Genomic DNA, 20,121 nt, shown 5'->3' on the forward strand with positions numbered 1-20,121 from the left:
TACACAGGCTCACATACACACGCACCATCACACATACAAACACACACACACAGCCTCACATACACACACACCCTCACACATACATACACACGCACCCTCACACATACATACATACATACACACCCTCACACATACATATATACACACCCTCACATATACATACACACACACCCTCACACATACATACACACACACCCTCACACATACATACACATGCACCCTCACACATACACATGCACCCTCACACATACACTCACACACCCTCACACATACATACACACACACCCTCACACATACACTCACACACCCTCACACATACATACACACGCACCCTCACACATACATACACACGCACCCTCACACATACATATACACGCACCCTCACACATACATACACACCCTCACATATACATACACACACACCCTCAAACATACATACACACGCACCCTCACACATACATACACACACACCCTCACACATACATACACACGCACCCTCACACATACATACACACACACACACCCTCACACATACATACACACACACACACAGCCTCACATACACACACACCCTCACATATACATACACACACACCCTCACACATACATACACACGCACCCTCACACATACATACACACGCACCCTCACACATACATATACACGCACCCTCACACATACATACACACCCTCACATATACATACACACACACCCTCAAACATACATACACACGCACCCTCACACATACATACACACACACCCTCACACATACATATACACGCACCCTCACACATACATACACACACACCCTCACACATACATACACACGCACCCTCACACATACATACACACACACACACCCTCACACATACATACACACACACACACAGCCTCACATACACACACACCCTCACATATACATACACACGCACCCTCACACATACATATACACGCACCCTCACACATACACGCACCCTCACACATACATATATACACACCCTCACATATACATACACACACACCCTCACACATACATACACACGCACCCTCACACATACATACACACACACCCTCACACATACATATACACGCACCCTCACACATACATACACACACACCCTCACACATACATACACACGCACCCTCACACATACATACACACACACACACCCTCACACATACATACACACACACACACAGCCTCACATACACACACACCCTCACATATACATACACACACACCCTCACACATACATACACACGCACACAGCCTCACATACACACACACCCTCACATATACATACACACACACCCTCACACATACATACACACGCACACAGCCTCACATACACAGGCACCCTCACACATACATACACACGCACCCTCACACATACATACACACACACCCTCACACATACATATACACGCACCCTCACACATACCCACACAAACATAGATACACACACGCTTGATCAACGTTGTCGTTTTAAAAAAAAATTGTGTTTTAAAACAAAAAAAATCCCCCATATAAAAGAATGGCGGAATGTTCGGAGCATCAAAATTTTAACTGCCATGGATGATGCCCCTGCTCACGGTCTAACTAGGCCCCAGCCTCGCAGACACAGCACACACGCTTCTCTCACACACAGTGTCAGCAATTTTCAAGGTCATTTATCAAACTGGCGGAAAGTAGAACTGGCTTAGTTGCCCATAGCAACCAATCAGATTCCACCTTTCATTTTGGACAGCTACTTTGGAAAATGAAAGGAAGAATCTGATTGGTTGCTGTGGGTAAATGAGCCAGTTCTTTACACCAGTTTTGATAAATCTCCCCCTATGTATTTCCTTCTAGTTCTATATTTTTTCCTTATAAATGAATCTTATAATGAAATTTGATGTTTTCTGCCCAGTTCTGGATGCGGCCCGACCCGGCTTCGAGAATGAAGCAGCTGAAGTTTCTATTGATCCGACTGATGCCGATACTGTTATAGCCATTCACACAGACGCAGGTGAGGCTCGGCTTCTCAGGCCGATCATTGTCGCTAAATATCAGTGACTCCAGCGCTGCTCCCAGTGGTTTCCTATTGCTAATCTCAGCTCTGAGGAGGTCGCCAGCCCAACAGAAAAAAGGCAGCGTGCACTACAATTCCCAGCAATTCCCGATTCCCATATCTTCCCTTTAAATATAATAGATATAAAAATTATTATTACTGTAGGTTTTTTCATCTGTGATAGAGTCAGACTGCAATGTGCCGTTCAGTCATGTTCTTACTCTGTGCCTGCAGCATTTAAGGCTTTTTCCATCTGTGACACGGGCAGAGCGCCCCCTAATTGTGCGCTGCCAGGTGACACAGGGGCGGAGAGACCCCTAATTGTGCGCTGCCAGGTGACATGGGGAGAGAGCCCCCTAATTGTGCGCTGCCAGGTGACATGGGCGGAGCGCCCCCTACTTGTGTGCTGTCAGGTGACATGGGCGGAGCGCCCCCTAATTGTGCGCTGCCAGGTGACATGGGTGGAGAGACCCCTAATTGTGCGCTGCCAGGTGACATGGGCGGAGAGACCCCTAATTGTGCGCTGTCAGGTGACATGGGCGGAGAGCCCCCTAATTGTGCGCTGCCAGGTGACATGGGCGGAGAGACCCCTAATTGTGCGCTGCCAGGTGACATGGGCGGAGAGCCCCCTACTTGTGTGCTGCCAGGTGACATGGGCGGAGCGCCCCCTACTTGTGTGCTGTCAGGTGACATGGGCGGAGAGCCCCCTAATTGTGCGCTGCCAGGTGACATGGGGAGAGAGCCCCCTAATTGTGCGCTGCCAGGTGACATGGGCGGAGCGCCCCCTAATTGTGCGCTGCCAGGTGACATGGGCGGAGAGCCCCCTAATTGTGCGCTGCCAGGTGACATGGGCGGAGTGCCCCCTACTTGTGTGCTGTCCGGTGACATGGTCGGAGAGCCTCCTAATTGTGCGCTGCCAGGTGACATGGGCGGAGAGCCCCCTAATTGTGCGCTGCCAGGTGACATGGGCGGAGAGCCCCCTAATTGTGCGCTGCCAGGTGACATGGGGAGAGAGCCCCCTAATTGTGCGCTGCCAGGTGACATGAGCGGAGAGCCCCCTAATTGTGCGCTGCCAGGTGACATGGGCGGAGAGCCCCCTAATTGTGCGCTGCCAGGTGACATGGGCGGAGAGCCCCCTAATTGTGCGCTGCCAGGTGACATGAGCGGAGAGCCCCCTAATTGTGCGCTGCCAGGTGACATGGGCGGAGAGCCCCCTAATTGTGCGCTGCCAGGTGACATGGGGAGAGAGCCCCCTAATTGTGCGCTGCCAGGTGACATGAGCGGAGAGCCCCCTTATTGTGCGCTGCCAGGTGACATGGGCGGAGAGCCCCCTAATTGTGCGCTGCCAGGTGACATGGGCGGAGAGCCCCCTAATTGTGCGCTGCCAGGTGACATGGGGATCCCTAGGGTCAGCACTGGAGGTTTATCACTCATCCTATGTGTGGTTTGGGTGCACTGACATCCTATTATTGATTCATCTTCTAGACAAGGATAATTTACTGAACTGATAGAAATGCAGAGGATTACAGGGGCTTTTCACGAGTTTCAGTTGATGGCCTCTCCATACCTTCCATGTATATTCGATGAGGTTAGACCCCCACAAATCACAGCGGGGCCAGGGGCACTTGCTCTCCTGGTTAAGTCCCTGGTTTCTTGAAGTTTAATTGTTGTCGAGAGAATTATGACCTTTCTTGTAACAATGTAGAACAGGAATATGGTGACCATAGGTCACATAAAGTGATGGTCTCAAGGTCCATGTCATCATCCTTTGCTCCATGCGTGTTCCACGCGTGAACAGGGTTGTCTCCAGTTACCTCACACACCAGAATTACCCGGAGCTATGTGAATGTGAACAAGTTCACCCAGCTGTCGTCACTCCAGGACATCATACTACAGTTGCTGAGTTTGTAGAAATTCAAAATTGTTGGAGTCATGAGAAATTTGACTAAATGATGAGAATCGTATCCAGTGCACATCCCCCAGGTTATATCCTACAGCTCATATCCTCCAAGTCCCATCCTCCAGGTAACACTAGATCATCTTCTCCAGGTCATATTTCTCAGGTCATCATCTGCAGCTCATAGTTCCAACATCACATCCCCTAGGTCAATGATGGCTAACCTCCGGCACTCCAGCAGTGGTGAAACTACGACTCCCAGCATGCTCCATTCATTTCTATGGAGCCAAGCAAGTGTGCATCTTGGGAGTTGTAGTTTTCCCACAGCTGGAGTGCCGAGGGTTAGCCATCACAGCCCTAGGTCATATCCTCCTGGTCATATCCGCCAGATTATACCCACCATATCTTTTCCCCCAGGTCATGTCCTTCAGATCACAACCTATAGGTCACATCCCCCAGGTTATATCATTCAGGTCATATCCTCCAGATAATATCCTCCAGATCATATTCTTCAGGTGACAGATCACCTCTTAAAGGCCATATTCTTCAGGTCACATCCTTCAGGTCATATTCTTCAAGTCACCTCCTCCAGGCCATATTCTTCATGTGACATCCTCCAGGCCATATTCTTCATGTGACATCCTCCAGGCCATATTCTTCATGTGACATCCTCCAGGCCATATTCTTCAAGTCACCTCCTCCAGGCCATATTCTTCATGTGACATCCTCCAGGCCATATTCTTCATGTGACATCCTCCAGGCCATATTCTTCATGTGACATCCTCCAGGCCATATTCTTCAAGTCACCTCCTCCAGGCCATATTCTTCAGGTGACATCCTCCAGGCCATATTCTTCATGTGACATCCTCCAGGTCATATTCTTCATGTGACATCCTCCAGGTCATATTCTTCAGGTGACATCCTCCAGGCCATATTCTTCAGGTGACATCCTCCAGGTCATATTCTTCAGGTGACATCCTCCAGGCCATATTCTTCAGGTGACATCCTCCAGGCCATATTCTTCAGGTGACATCCTCCAGGCCATATTCTTCAGGTGACATCCTCCAGGGCATATTCTTCAGGTGACATCCTCCAGGTCATATTCTTCATGTGACATCCTCCAGGTCATATTCTTCAAGTGACATCCTCCAGGGCATATTCTTCAGGTGACATCCTCCAGGCCATATTCTTCAGGTGACATCCTCCAGGCCATATTCTTCAGGTGACATCCTCCAGGCCATATTCTTCAGGTGACATCCACCAGGTCATATTCTTTAGGTGACATCCACCAGGACATATTCTTCGGCTCACTTCCTTTAGTTCATATCTTCCAGGTCATATTCCTGCAGCTATCATCCTCCAGATCATTCTCACTCCTGTGACCTGCTGAAACAAATCCTTCTCCGTCCATTAGTCCAGGTAGAGTTATGTTGCTGCTACTATGTAAATGTCCCATGTCTTTGGTACTATAGGTCCGATCGGGCTCGGGATGAGGAAAAATATTGGTGACCGAGATTTCATCCCAAATGGAGGAGAAAGACAAACGGGGTGCGACGGGAGTCAGATCATGGACCTGGAGAAAGCTAAAAGTCTTTTAGGAGGTAACTGCACAATGTGACAGAGATTAGATGTGTATGGAGGTCACGGGTATCCACAACCCACAGGACAGAGGATGCAGCTGCTTCTGTGACCTGGGGTCTAACAGGCCCTAAAGGTCCTCCTGCCTTATATGATTAGGCCTGTATAATAACTGAGGCTCAGATTAAGATATTTTTTGCAGAAATTTCAGGTTATACCATTGGTGATGTCGAGGTAGACAGGGGCCCCTGTAGAGAAACAGTAGATGGGTCCCTTATTCTCTGATTGCTCTTCACAGAGCCCCGCTCTTTATATACAATCTAATAGTCTTGCTGTCAGTGGACAGTTCGCTACAATGTATCAGTCCAGGCTGTTAAGCTCACAGAGCATTGTCTAGACTGGATACATTGTGCATTTAAATCTTTTGTGGCCCCTGACTGGAGAAGTTATCAGTTGTCAAATATGCCAGGAAACTGCTGGAAATGTTTGTGAATTTGCTGGGGCTGATGGCCCCTCCCCCGTCCCAGCCATAGCACTCCCCATTGTCGAGGGCGGCATAAAAACGATGCATGTTCCTATATTTAGCTGCAAAGGTCTTAAAATTGCACCAACTTTTTTGCACCAAAAACTGGTGCTGGGAATCATAGTAAGCCAATTAGAAAGTTGTAGAACTTTCCATTTTTAATAGAAGTTCTGGTGACTACTCCTCCTGTCTGCTACTACTACTCCCACTGTCTTGCTGTAACCAGTTTCTTTATCCTGCCAGCTTTCCGGGATCTCGCTTTATGTAATCACGTTAGCAGTTATTACCTACTCATATCATCGTTCCTTGCTCCCGGCGGCCTCATGGGCTACTGCGCCTCCAGCTACAGTGCATTCCTAGAGGTAAGTCCCAACCTACCCCTGACCAGTCCCCCCATCATACAGCAGACCTAACTGCCCCTCCCCCATAGGGCGATGGCTTCCCCTGCTCCAATGGCAGCTGCTCCATAATGGGCTACAACACAGACCCCGGGAACGCCTCAAACTGCCGTGTCTACTACCTCAACACCGGACCCCGATTCGACTACCAACGTATGTCTGAACCAGCAGCCCTGGGATGATGGGAGTTATTGTCACTTGTCACACTACAAGGATGATATTTATAGCAGTTGAAGTCATACTATTGTATATAAATGATGGAGTAGTACTAGTATGAGGATGATGAGAAGTAGTACTAGTATGAGGATGAGAAGTAGTACTAGTATGAGGATGAGAAGTATTACTAGTATGGGGATGAGAAGTATTACTAGTATGAGGATGAGAAGCATTACTAGTATGAGGATGAGAAGTAGTACTAGTATGAGGATGATGAGAAGTAGTACTAGTATGAGGATGAGAAGTAGTACTAGTATGGGGATGAGAAGTATTACTAGTATGAGGATGAGAAGTATTACTAGTATGAGGATGAGAAGTATTACTAGTAAGGGGATGAGAAGTAGTACTAGTATGGGGATGAGAAGTAGTACTAGTATGGGGATGAGAAGTATTACTAGTATGAGGATGAGAAGTAGTACTAGTATGAGGATGATGAGAAGTATTACTAGTATGAGGATGAGAAGTATTACTAGTATGAGGATGAGAAGTAGTACTAGTATGAGGATGAGAAGTAGTACTAGTATGAGGATGAGAAGTAGTACTAGTATGAGGATGAGAAGTAGTACTAGTATGAGGATGAGAAGTAGTACTAGTATGAGGATGAGAAGTATTACTAGTATGAGGATGAGAAGTAGTACTAGTATGAGGATGAGAAGTAGTACTAGTATGAGAAGTAGTACTAGTATGAGGATGAGAAGTATTACTAGTATGAGGATGAGAAGTAGTACTAGTATGAGAAGTAGTACTAGTATGAGGATGAGAAGTAGTACTAGTATGAGGATGAGAAGTAGTACTAGTATGAGGATGAGAAGTAGTACTAGTATGAGGATGAGAAGTAGTACTAGTATGAGGATGAGAAGTAGTACTAGTATGAGGATGAGAAGTAGTACTAGTATGAGGATGAGAAGTATTACTAGTATGAGGATGAGAAGTAGTACTAGTATGAGGATGAGAAGTAGTACTAGTATGAGAAGTAGTACTAGTATGAGGATGAGAAGTATTACTAGTATGAGGATGAGAAGTAGTACTAGTATGAGAAGTATTACTAGTATGAGGATGAGAAGTAGTACTAGTATGAGAAGTAGTACTAGTATGAGGATGAGAAGTAGTACTAGTATGAGGATGAGAAGTAGTACTAGTATGAGGATGAGAAGTAGTACTAGTATGAGGATGAGAAGTAGTACTAGTATGAGGATGAGAAGTAGTACTAGTATGAGGATGAGAAGTATTACCAGTGTGAAGATGAACCTTGATTTGATCCTCATTCACACCTTCCTGTCTTTTTGGTTTGTCTTTGTCACCCTGCTGTGTATAGAAGGCAATGGGGGAAGGGGAGGATGTATCAGACCCTGCTCTCCAGAATTATGGCCTCAAAGAGTTGCAAAATATGGGCTTTTTGTGTCCCTTGTGTATAATTCTGTGACTTTTTACATTTTTACTTCACTCACTCCAGTTGTCGGCGTGCTCAGATATGTAACTGATTTCACTCCAGTACATAAGAGGTGGAGGAAAAGTGGAGCAACATTTCAGGACAGAAGTGTCAGGTGTAAAGAGGCAGCAGATTTAACAAACATCGTGTGACATTTGAGGAATTTGGTGCAAAGTCCCACGAATCAGACTGAAAGAAAACGGACTTCAAATATTACCCCATAATAACTCCCCCAATATTTATACAGTGTATCTCTGTATTTCCTCGCCTCTGCTCTGTCCTGACCCCACATTCTCCTCACCTGGTATCAGTCATTAGTGATTCTTGTGTGAATAGGTAAATATATTAATAAATGTGTGCAACGTGCCGGTCCGCAGGGGTAGAACACGTGAGGTTCACGGTGGGCCGGAATGTACATACAGTTCATCGGGTACTCACAGTTTAGCAGACACCTCCCTGGGCCAGCAGTGCAGTGAAGGGGAGAACAGCACTGGATTCTCCGGGGCACACTCTGTTACAGGGGACACCGGCCAGGTGGTGATCGAGGTGCCCTTGATGGTGATTGGGTTTCTGAGTGCTTGTGCGGCTGGGCCCCTGATTTAGGTAATGTCGTGACACCAGCACCTTGATGGTGCAAAATGATGAGAGCAGTGGTAGTATGGAGATAGAAGAATGAGGCAGGTTTGAATCCAACTGAGAACTTTACTATAACCAGGTTCTTGATAACAGTTTACATCCAGTAATAAAACAGTCTCTTATGCACAGGCTATCGTAGGTAGTTCTCACTGATGTTCAGCTCTTTGCCTGGTTCTGTCTCAGTTGAGGTAGTTCCAGTCTTTTCTTTCTACACACAAGTGATACAACAGAATCCTTATCTGTCCTTGAAATAATGGTGAGGCTGCCGGAAGCTAATAAATCCTTCACCTAGATACAAAGGCGCCTAGAGCCCAGAATAATGACTTTGTCCTTCCTTTGTATTTTCCACAATAAACTTAGCAAAATCCAATACTCTGGAAGAGTAAACCGTAGAATACAGACTTCACCTCTGCCTATTTTCCTGGCTGGACACTGAGATATAAATTGGCTCCTCTGGGCCGTGGAGCCCAAGAGAGAGCTGAGAGGAGGGGGTCCTCTCCTTCCTCTTAGCTCCTCACTCCATCTCCTTCTTCAACTCCCACACTCTGAACACTCCTAACTAGGCCTGAACTGCACTATTTATACTGTGGTTCTACCCCCATCTAGTGGTGGAATGTATGTAGTGCACCTGACAGCCTGGTAACAGGGATTCTACATAAAATACAGCATGATATAACATATGACATAACAAGCTTTTGCAGTGCCCACGTACGCTAGTGGGACGCTGCATACCCCCCTTGTTTAAGATGTGTCGGCCTCGACACATTTAGGACCTGATGAAATCTCCTGAAAAATATAAAGGAAAGCATGCAGGCAGGGCAGACAGATATAAATAACAAACAGTATGAAAATCCACCTTATAGAAATACACATTATGAAAACATCATAAATTATGTGAATCACAACGCAAAATGGGATATAGAGCGGCATTTCTTCTGAACTTGCCGGTGACACAAATGGGCGTTGATCTCACAAACATAATATAAAGTCCATGGCAAAGTCCAACCAAGTCTTTAGAATATAAAACATTTTAGTGCAGCATAATAAGGGAAGTGCAAAAAGTCTGTTGAATTGTAAACATAAGAATTGCATAAAAACAAGCACAGAAGAATGTCTTTCTGAGTACGTGACTTCAACATTGTTGTAGTCCTGTTGCATAACTCTCATCAACCTGAAGAGGGAATAAGAAGGGAAAAATTTTGCGCAAACCAGGTGCAACTGGAACAGAAGAAAAACACAGGCCAGAAGAGATTCTAGAAAGTTTCTTAAAGGGACAGCAGGCTGAGCAATAACTTGGAAAAACTGTCACTGTGTCTTAGAAAACTGACAACAGTCCATGCTGGGTAACAAAGAAGGACTCCCTAGTAGCACAGTAATTGTAGAATGGCCTACAGGCCTACTCACAGATAGGTATCCTCCTCCTCTGGATCATCCACAGGTACGGGCCAAAGGACTCTTCCGTCAGGAGACAAGATCTGTATCCGAACTCCCGTAGGCTCAATTGCTTCAGCTAAGATCTCCTCCTGGGTACGGATCCTCGATCGAGCATAGCACAGCTTTTCTGGAACATGTGCATGTGCGTGGCAGGCCGACTCCGGGGTATCAACCTGTTTTTCAGGCTCCTGCTCACAGAGGTCAAGTTTCTCTTGTTGTGCAGCCATCTGACGTTGACTCTCGGATAAGAGAGTCCAGCCCCTCTTTCAAGAACTGTCGGTTGCCAAAAGATGTTTGGCCGAATAAAGGAGGCCTGATGCTGGTACGTGGACCGGACAGGCCCTGGCGGGGTATTTGGTTCGCTGCCCGTCTCAGCGTCATCATCCGAACCTTCCCAGTCTTCAGATTCGGGTCGTGGTCTGGACACCGCAGTGGCGTATGGGCCTCACATGCCCTTGGCAGAGGTAAACTCCACTGACTCTCCCACATGCAGGTTGTGCAGCCGGCCAGGTAGGTAACTCCTTTTTACAGACCGGCGGTTCACATAGTAGTCTCTGCCTGTGCCTTGATCTTTCAGGAACCCAAAGCCTCCTTGTCAAAGGCTAACACGACTCCCACTCGCCTCTCCAACCGGGGATGACTGTCGGCAGGGTGTTCCATTAAGCGTTTAGTCAGTTCTTCAAAATCCATTTTTGTTTGATTAGTTAGTTAGATTAGTTTTCTTCACCTCGGCCTCGCAGGCCATAATGGATTAGGTGGTGTAAACCCTCCTCACAGTTGTGGGCAAGGGTAAGGCAGCAGTCTTTCACCTTGGCTGTATGCTGGCGGTGCACTCATTTCGCACCCTGGCTCAGGCTGTGACATATCTGTAGGCTTAGCGTCTCTCTGCGTGTCTGTAAACAGCCACTCCTCTAGCAGACTGCTCCATTGATCATGCAGGCTCCACCTTTCCTCTTGCACGCCCCCTAGGTACTGCAGCATAGGGGAGGCAGCACTCATATTGTAATCGATGGTAATGAGGTGATGGGGCAGCAGAAATTATTTTCCCGCGCTTTTCAAGAGGCGGCCCCCTATTTCTCCCGCCAAACAGGGTGTTTTGCAGAGTGATGGCGCCATAAATCAGACAAGAAGGACTCTGGCGGCCATTTTAGGTTCAAGGTCAAAGTCAATTCAGTCGCAGCAAGCAGTTTTAGTGACAGAAAAATCTGCGATTTTGCCAGTTTTAACAGTGCGATTTCAAAGTAGAATAAGCAACTCAAACTGTTCCTTAGCCCAATAAAAACAGTCAAACAAATGGGGCTCATTCACATAAGGCACGGAGGATATTGATCCTGTTCGTGACGCCAATTAAATGCAACACGTGAGGTTCACGGTGGGCCGAAGGATACAACAGTTCATCGGGTACTCACAGTTTAGCAGACACCTCCCTGGGCCGGCAGTGCAGTGAAGGGGAGAACAGCACTGGATTCTCCGGGGCACACTCTGTTACAGGGGACACCGGCCAGGTGGTGATCGAGGTGCCCTTGGTGGTGATTGGGTTTCTGAGTGCTTGTGCGGCTGGGCCCCTGGTTTAGGTTTTGTCATGATGCCAGCACCTTGATGGTGCAAAATGATGAGAGCAGTGGTAGTATGGAGATAGAAGAATGAGGCAGGTTTGAATCCAACTAAGAACTTTACTATAACCAGGTTCTTGGTAACAGTTTACATCCAGTAGTAATATGCAGTCTCTGATACACATGCAGGTTGGATGTGATGAATCCCAGTAACAGGCTGTACATGTGGTTATGTCTCAGGCTATCGTAGGTAGTTGTGTATTCACTGATGTTCAGCTCTTTGCCTTGCTTCAGTCTCAGTTGATGCAGTTCAAGTCTTTATCTTCTACACAAGTGATACAACAGAATCCTTATCTGTCCTTAAAATAATGGTGAGGCTGCCGGAAGCTAATAAATCCTTCACCTAGATACAAAGGCGCCTAGAGCCCAGAATAATGGCTATTGTCCTGCCTTTGTCTTTACACAATAAACTTAGCAAAATCCACTTGATACTCTGGAAGAGTAGACGGCAGAATACAGACTTCACCTGTTCCTATTTTCCTGGCTGGACACTGAGATATAAATTGGCTCCTCTGGGCCGTGGAGCCCAAGAGAGAGCTGAGAGGAGAGGGGTCCTCTCCTTCCCCCTTGCTCCTCACTCCATCTCCTTCTTCCTCCACACTCTGAACACTCCTAACTAGGACTGAACTGCACTATTTATACTGTGGTGCTACCCCCATCTAGTGGTGGAATGTATGTAGTGCACCTAACAGCCTGGTAACAGGGATTTCACATAAGAGTAAAATATAGCATGATACAACATATGACATAACAAGCTTTTGCAGTGCCCACGTTCACTAGTGGGACTCTGCATGTGGAACAGAATTATACCAGAAGTGAGAGCTAAACCTACAACTAGAGATGAGCGAATTTTTCAAAAATTCAATTCGGCCGATTCCTCAAATTTTTAGAAAAAATTTGGTTCGACCCGAATTTATTCACGGCGAATCGCGTAAAATAATGCCTATTTCCTGGCTGCAGAGAGCCTGTATAGTGGTGTAAAACACTGTGCCTGTAAAGGGTTGTAGAACACTGTGCCTGTATAGTGGTGTAGAACACTGTGCCTGTATAGGGGTGTAGAACACTGTGCCTGTATAGGGGTGTAGAACACTGTGCCTGTATAGGGGTGTAGAACACTGTGCCTGTATAGTGGTGTAAAACACTGTGCCTGTATAGTGGTGTAGAACACTGTGCCTGTATAGTGGTGTAGAACACTGTGCCTGTATAGGGGTGTAGAACACTGTGCCTGTATAGCGGTGTAGAACACTGTGCCTGTATAGTGGTGTAAAACACTGTGCCTGTACAGGGTTGTAGAACACTGTGCCTGTATAGTGGTGTAGAACACTGTGCCTGTATAGGGGTGTAGAACACTGTGCCTGTATAGGGGTGTAGAACACTGTGCCTGTATAGTGGTGTAAAACACTGTGCCTGTATAGTGGTGTAGAACACTGTGCCTGTACAGGGTTGTAGAGCACTGTGCCTGTATAGCGGTGTAGAACACTGTGCCTGTATAGCGGTGTAGAACACTGTGCCTGTATAGTGGTGTAGAGCACTGTGCCTGTATAGCGGTGTAGAACACTGTGCCTTGCAGTAACACACATAGGGAGTCTGCTGTGGTAGTGAGATAATACTGTGAGTCCGTAGGACATGCAGATGACAGGCGTCGCTCTTAGAATCACTGCACACTTCACTTATTTGGGCAGTCACGGGGCCAAAACTGACCAAATAACTCACATGTGAACTCAGCCTTACAGGTCGATGTTAGCGCCAAGAAGACGCGCACTCCTTTTACACCGTCGTCAGCTGATTCCACATAGATGTCTACAGAACCTGTTCTATTAACCCCTTATACAAGTAGAGCCCCCGACAGAGCGGAGAGGGGTCAGCAGTAAGTGTGTGTTGATGTCACTGATTATTTTGCCCTTCCTCTGATCTGTCAGAACAATAACCCCCCAAAATACAGATCCTGTCTGTGGAGCATCCGCCTTCACTCGGTCAGCATTTGGTCAGTAATCCATCAGTATTGCTAAAGCCAAGAAAAACAGGAGTGGATCCAAAACAGAGATGACAGAGTCAACCGCTGGGTTGCTGTTCAATACACGACCGCTAGATGACACCAGGAGCTCAGGCCTCTCGCTGAGGCCAGAAACAGTTAGGCCTCTGCAACTCCCCTGAGCAGGGCCTGCACTTCTCTGTCTGACATACTGTTAGATCAGATAAATAAATAAAAAATTAAATTGTTTCCACTAATACACACAAACACACAACTGCACCACTGAACGGCAAATAGGCCCTTATTTTTTTCCACATATACACGCCACAAAAGGCTTTAGAACTGATAACTGCACTGCTGAACGGCAAATATATTTTACTTTTGCCACTAATACAAGACAAAAAGGGCTGAAATTTTTGGACTTCACCACACAGCGGCTAATAAGCTCTTTTTTTCCCACTAATACAAGGCCAAAAAAACTTTAGAACATATAACTGCACCGCACAAGGGCAAATAAGACTTAGAAGTATCTCCATTGTAATAACCCCTGTTAATGGCGGTATCACACAGCACTTGCACCCCAATAACAAGAACGGTTTGCTGGAATTACAGATCTGTATAATGGCAATTTGGATCCGCAGTCAGTGCAGCAAGGTGTAACAGGATTGTTCCTATTCCCCAGGCTGTAACCTCCCCGACTGAACCCTGTTCTACAGAAATGCTGTGGGATGATTCCTTCCTATCCTTTCCCTGCACCTTGAATAATCTTTCCCTGAACTTGTAAATCGTTTTTTAGCACAATGAAGTCTTTCCTCGCACTGTCCCTAGCGCCTGCTGACGCCTTCCCAGAGTTCCTTGCTCCTTGTCCTCACACGTACAGCAGCCATTTTAGGAAAAAATGTGATTCGTTACCATGAAGCGTGAGGAAATTCAGATTCAGTGCGAATTGAATTTTTCCTGAAATTCGGATCTAATTCCATTTCGTCAACTTCGATTCACTCATCTCTACCCACAACATTCTGCCTGATACCTCCACCCAACAATGAGCTCTGTATCGCTCCATCCCGTCTATCCTCTCCCCTGGCCGCCTCCGCTGACCTCCTCCCTCACACCTAGCACTGAGCTTTGTATCTCTCCATCCTGTCTATCCTCTCTCCTGACTGCCTCCGCTGATCTCCTCCCTCACACTCATCAATTAGCTCTGTATCTCTCCATCCTGTCTATCCTCTCTCCTGACTGCCTCCGCTGATCTCCTCCCTCACACTCATCAATTAGCTCTGTATCTCTCCATCCTGTCTATCCTCTCCCCTGGCCACCTCCACTGACCTCCTTCATCACCCCCAGCAATGAGCTCTGTATCTCTCAATCCCATCTATCCTCTCTCCTGGCCACCTAAGCTGACCTCCTCCCTCACACCCAGCACTGAGCTTTGTATCTCTCCATCCTGTCTATCCTCTCCCCTGGTTGCCTCTGCTGACTTCCTCTCTCCATCCAGCAATGAGCTCTGTATCTCTCCATCCCCTCTATCCTCTCTCCTAACCGCCTCTGCCGACCTCCGACCTCGCACCCAGCAATGAGCTCTGTATCTCTCCATCCCCTCTATCCTCTTCCTTGGCTGCCTCCACTGACCTCCTCCCTCACACCCACCAACATTTTCTGTATCTCTTTATCCTGTCTATCCTCTCCCCTGGCCACCCCCACTGACCTCCTCCCTCACACCCAACAATGAACTCTGTATCTCTCGATCCCGTCTATCCTCTCCCCTGGCCACCCCCACTGACCTCCTCCCTCACACCCAACAATGAGCTCTGTATCTCTCGATCCCGTCTATCCTCTCCCCTTGCCGCCCCCACTGACCTCCTCCCTCACACCTAGCAATGAACTCTGTATCTCTCGATCCCGTCTATCCTCTCCCCTTGCCGCCCCCACTGACCTCCTCCCTCACACCCAGCAATGAACTCTGTATCTCTCGATCCCGTCTATCCTCTCCCCTTGCCGCCCCCACTGACCTCCTCCCTCACACCCAACAATGAGCTCTGTATCTCTCGATCCCGTCTATCCTCTCCCCTTGCCGCCCCCACTGACCTCCTCCCTCACACCCAACAATGAGCTCTGTATCTCTCGATCCCGTCTATCCTCTCCCCTTGCCGCCCCCACTGACCTCCTCCCTCACACCCAGCAATGAACTCTGTATCTCTCCATCCAGTCTATCCTCTCTTCTGGCCTCCTACGCTGACCTCTTTCCTTACACTCAGATGTTCATGTCCTACTCACACCTACTATAACTCTCTACTTCTTTTCACTGCCAAAGACATATGTCCTAATCCTGGACCCCCTCAACCTATCCCACTTTCAGTTCTACTAACCCATAAAACCTCATACGGATTCACCTGGCCCCTGCAAACCCAATCAGAAGCATTATGGAACTCACGTTTCATTTGCTATAACCTTTCCTTCATCCATGACCTCATTTCCCACACACATGGTTGACACCCTCCCACAAAGCCTTCACACTATAGTATGAAACATCCAAAGTCGATTAACATAAAACTTTGTTAGAATACTGTATGGAGCAGGAGCTCTGTACAGTATTAGAATGTATTGTCTGCGATGAGCCGAAGTTATTACTTTGCGAAGTCTCGCGAGACTTCAGGTAATAACTTCAAAAATTAATTTCTACTGTAAAAAACCTTGGAACCAAAGTGGTACCTTGGAACTGAATAGAGATGAGTGAATTTCATATTTTGAAATTCGTTCACACTTCGTTTGGTGGTAAAAGGTGAATTGCATTATGGATTCGGTTACCACGGACCATAACGCAATTCTATGACAGAATGCATAACGGAAACGGGATGGATCTGTTTTGCAGCCCATAGACTTCTATTATGACGGAATGAATATTGGATTGCCTCTAAAGGCATTCCGTTATGCATTCAGTCATGGAATTGCTGTATGGTCCGTGGTAACAGAATCCATAACGCAATTCACCTTTTACCACCAAACGAAGTGTGAACGAATTTCATAAGCGGAAATTTGCTCATCTCTAGAACCAAACCAGAGTTCTGTAAAAGTTTTTTTACAATAGAAATTCATTTTCGAAGTCATTACCTGAACTAATAACTTCGGCTCACCGGAGCCAATATATTCTAATACTGTACGGAGCACTCGCTCCGTACAATATTCTAACAAAATTTTATGCAAATCGACTTCGGATGTTTCATCTGAAATCGTTTTGCATATCCCTAATAGCTATCCCTGCCCTAACCCACATCTTGCTACTCCTAGAAACAACATCTGGAACTATCCTCTACAATCTAGCTTCTGTAGTCCTCCTTCTTGACCTGTCCTCTGCCTTCTACATTTCTCTGTCCCCCTCCTTCTTGACCTGTCCTCTGCCTTCTACAATACTCTGTCCTCCTCCTTCTTGACCTGTCCTCTGCCTTCTACATTACTCTGTCCTCCTCCTTCTTGACTTGTCCTCTGCCTTCTACATTTCTCTGTCCCCCTCCTTCTTGACCTGTCCTCTGCCTTCTACATTACTGTGTGCTCCTCCTTCTTGACCTATCCTCTTCCTTCTACATTACTCTGTGCTTCTTCTTGACCTGTCCTCTGCCTTCTACATTACTGTGTGCTCCTCCTTCTTGACCTATCCTCTTCCTTCTACATTACTCTGTGCTTCTTCTTGACCTGTCCTCTGCCTTCTACATTACTGTGTGCTCCTCCTTCTTGACCTATCCTCTTCCTTCTACATTACTCTGTGCTTCTTCTTGACCTGTCCTCTGCCTTCTACATTACTGTGTGCTCCTCCTTCTTGACTTGTCCTCTGCCTTCTACATTACTCTGTGCTTCTTCTTGACCTGTCCTCTGCCTTCTACATTACTGTGTGCTCCTCCTTCCTGACCTATCCTCTTCCTTCTACATTACTCTGTGCTTCTTCTTGACCTGTCCTCTGCCTTCTACATTACTGTGTGCTCCTCCTTCTTGACTTGTCCTCTGCCTTCTACATTTCTCTGTCCCCCTCCTTCTTGACCTGTCCTCTGCCTTCTACATTACTGTGTGCTCCTCCTTCCTGACCTATCCTCTTCCTTCTACATTACTCTGTGCTTCTTCATGACCTGTCCTCTGCCTTCTACATTACTGTGTGCTCCTCCTTCTTAAACTTTCCTCTGCCTTCTACATTACTCTGTCATCCTCCTCCTGGACCTGTCCTCCTCCTTCTTGACCTGTCCTCTGCCTTCTACATTACACTGTCCTCCTCTTTCTAGACCTGTCCTCTGTCTTCAACATTATTCTGTTCTCCTAATTCTTTAGCTCTCCTCTGCCTTCCACATTACTGTGTGCTCCTCCTTCTTGACCTGTCCTCCGCACTCTACTTTACCCTGTCCTCTTCCTTCTAGGCCTCTTTTCTGCCATGTACATTACTTTGTCCTCTGTCTTCAACATTATTCTGTTCTCCTCCTTCTTTAGCTGTCCTCTGGCTTCTACTGCTGTCCTTTTTTCTATATTAATCTTTCCTCCTCCTTCTAGACCTGCCCTCTATCTTCTTCATTACTTGGTGTTCCTCCATTTAGACCTGTCCTCTAGCTCCTACAGTATTCTGTGCCCCTCCTTATTGATCCGTCTTCTATTTTCTTCATTTTTCTGTGCTCCTCATTTTGCATCTGTCCTCAACATTGCTCTGTGCTCCATCTTCCTAACCTGTCCTTACCCTTCTACATTACTCTCTGCTCCTTCTAGATCTGTCTTATGCCTTCTAGATCCGTCCTTTGTCTTCTAAATTACTCTGTGTCCAACAAATGTGAGGGGAAAATCCAGCACCATAGGATAAAGATAAAAATCCAAGCTTTATTCATTGACCTCCAAGCAGTTCAGTACAACAATATCCATAATGTATACAAAGTACTGCAACCAGGTTATGAGTAAGGGCCCAGCTCGGGCCAGAAGCGTATCCACCAATGCGATCTTAGCGTTCTGAGACTTGTAGAACTGCATATGCATTATAAAGACTGTTGTACTGAACTGCATTTAAGCTGAATGAATAAGGCTTGGATTCTTATCTTATTGTGCTGGATTCTCCCCTTCACATTCTAGAACTGACCTGTGTCTTCTACATTACTCTGTCCTCCTCCTTCTAGACCTAACGTCTGCCTTCTACATTACTCTGTACTACTCTTGCTTGACCTGTCCTCTGCCTTCTACATCACACTGTGCTCCATCTTCTAGACCTTTCCTCTGCCATCTACATTGCCCTCTGCTCTTCCTTCTAAACCTGTCCTCTGCCTTCTACATTATTCTGTCCTCCTCCTTCTACACCGGTCCTTTGTTTTCTGCATTACTATTGTAACGGGGTTTTGGGGGCGCCCCCTAGTGTCTATGGGGTCCCTAACCCTAGTTAACTCACTATGCCTGACAGGCGGATCCTGAGCCTCCGCTATCTGGGAGTTGGGGTACATGTCTGCGGCAGTGCCTCCACCCAGTGGAACATCCGGGGTAGGGATGTGAGGCTCCACTGGGAACATACTTGGTGCAAATGAGACTGACACAGCCTAACTGGAATTAACTTTATATAGTGCGTAACAAAATGAACCAACATACATAGGAAAACACAATAGAGTAACACAGATAACAATGTAATGTGGATGTTTCCTCACCCACCCACCAGCACACCTGCGTCCCACCCCCTTATCTTCGCCCTAGTGGCCGTTGGTGCACATAGGAGAGTTGGGGCCCTTATAAGTCCTGCTCCGCAGGGTCACTGAAGCAGCCTGAGCTGTGTAATGTCCGTCACTGGACCTCAGAGTCTTTATTGTGGTGAGGAGACAGGTGCCCTGTGGTGATACAGGGAGAGGTTTGACTTACCCTCACAACACCATTAACCAGGCCAGTCCGCAGCAATCTCCTCTCACAGGATTCACCAGACGTCTGGACTCAGTGCTTGTCTTTGCCAGCGGTCCCTCTCTCAGCAGGTGTGATCTTGGGTGAAGTAAGTTCTCTCGCCAGGTTCTATCTCTGTGCTGCAGTCTCTCAATGCCAGACCCATGTCCTCTCTCTGGCTGAGCAAATCGTAGCTTCCAGAAACTTTTCCAGGACCTTCCTCCTTAGAGCTGTGCAGCCAGCGTCGTTTTAGGACCTGCGATGATGTCACTAACCATGTGACTCATTTCAGCCAGTCATGTGATCAATGCTCAATGTCTTATTAACAGCATACTGAGTCCATCTACTGGGCATTTCAGATAACGCAGCCGGTGTAACTTCACAGGGTTACATGCTCCCCCTTGAAAAATACTTGCCTTCCACTGGCAAGTCCGAGCCAGGGGGCTTAACAAAAATTCAACAGAAAAATGTTTAGCATACATACAGTACAGTTGGCACAGT

General features: G+C 46.9%; 1 protein-coding gene across 1 annotated transcript in view; it reads left to right on the forward strand.

The window, feature by feature from the left end:
* The window catches only part of LOC121005149 (pancreatic lipase-related protein 2-like), a 247,085-nt gene that overhangs the window by 124,404 nt on the left and 102,560 nt on the right, over positions 1–20,121 (forward strand). The window contains exons 7-10 of the mRNA XM_040437715.1: positions 1,910–2,008; positions 5,420–5,548; positions 6,292–6,410; positions 6,479–6,599. Coding sequence (XP_040293649.1) covers positions 1,910–2,008; positions 5,420–5,548; positions 6,292–6,410; positions 6,479–6,599 — 468 coding nt within the window. The remainder of the gene's footprint in view (positions 1–1,909; positions 2,009–5,419; positions 5,549–6,291; positions 6,411–6,478; positions 6,600–20,121) is intronic.

Source organism: Bufo bufo, chromosome 6 (genome assembly GCF_905171765.1).
Source record: "Bufo bufo chromosome 6, aBufBuf1.1, whole genome shotgun sequence".
Taxonomy (NCBI): Eukaryota; Metazoa; Chordata; class Amphibia; order Anura; family Bufonidae; genus Bufo; species Bufo bufo.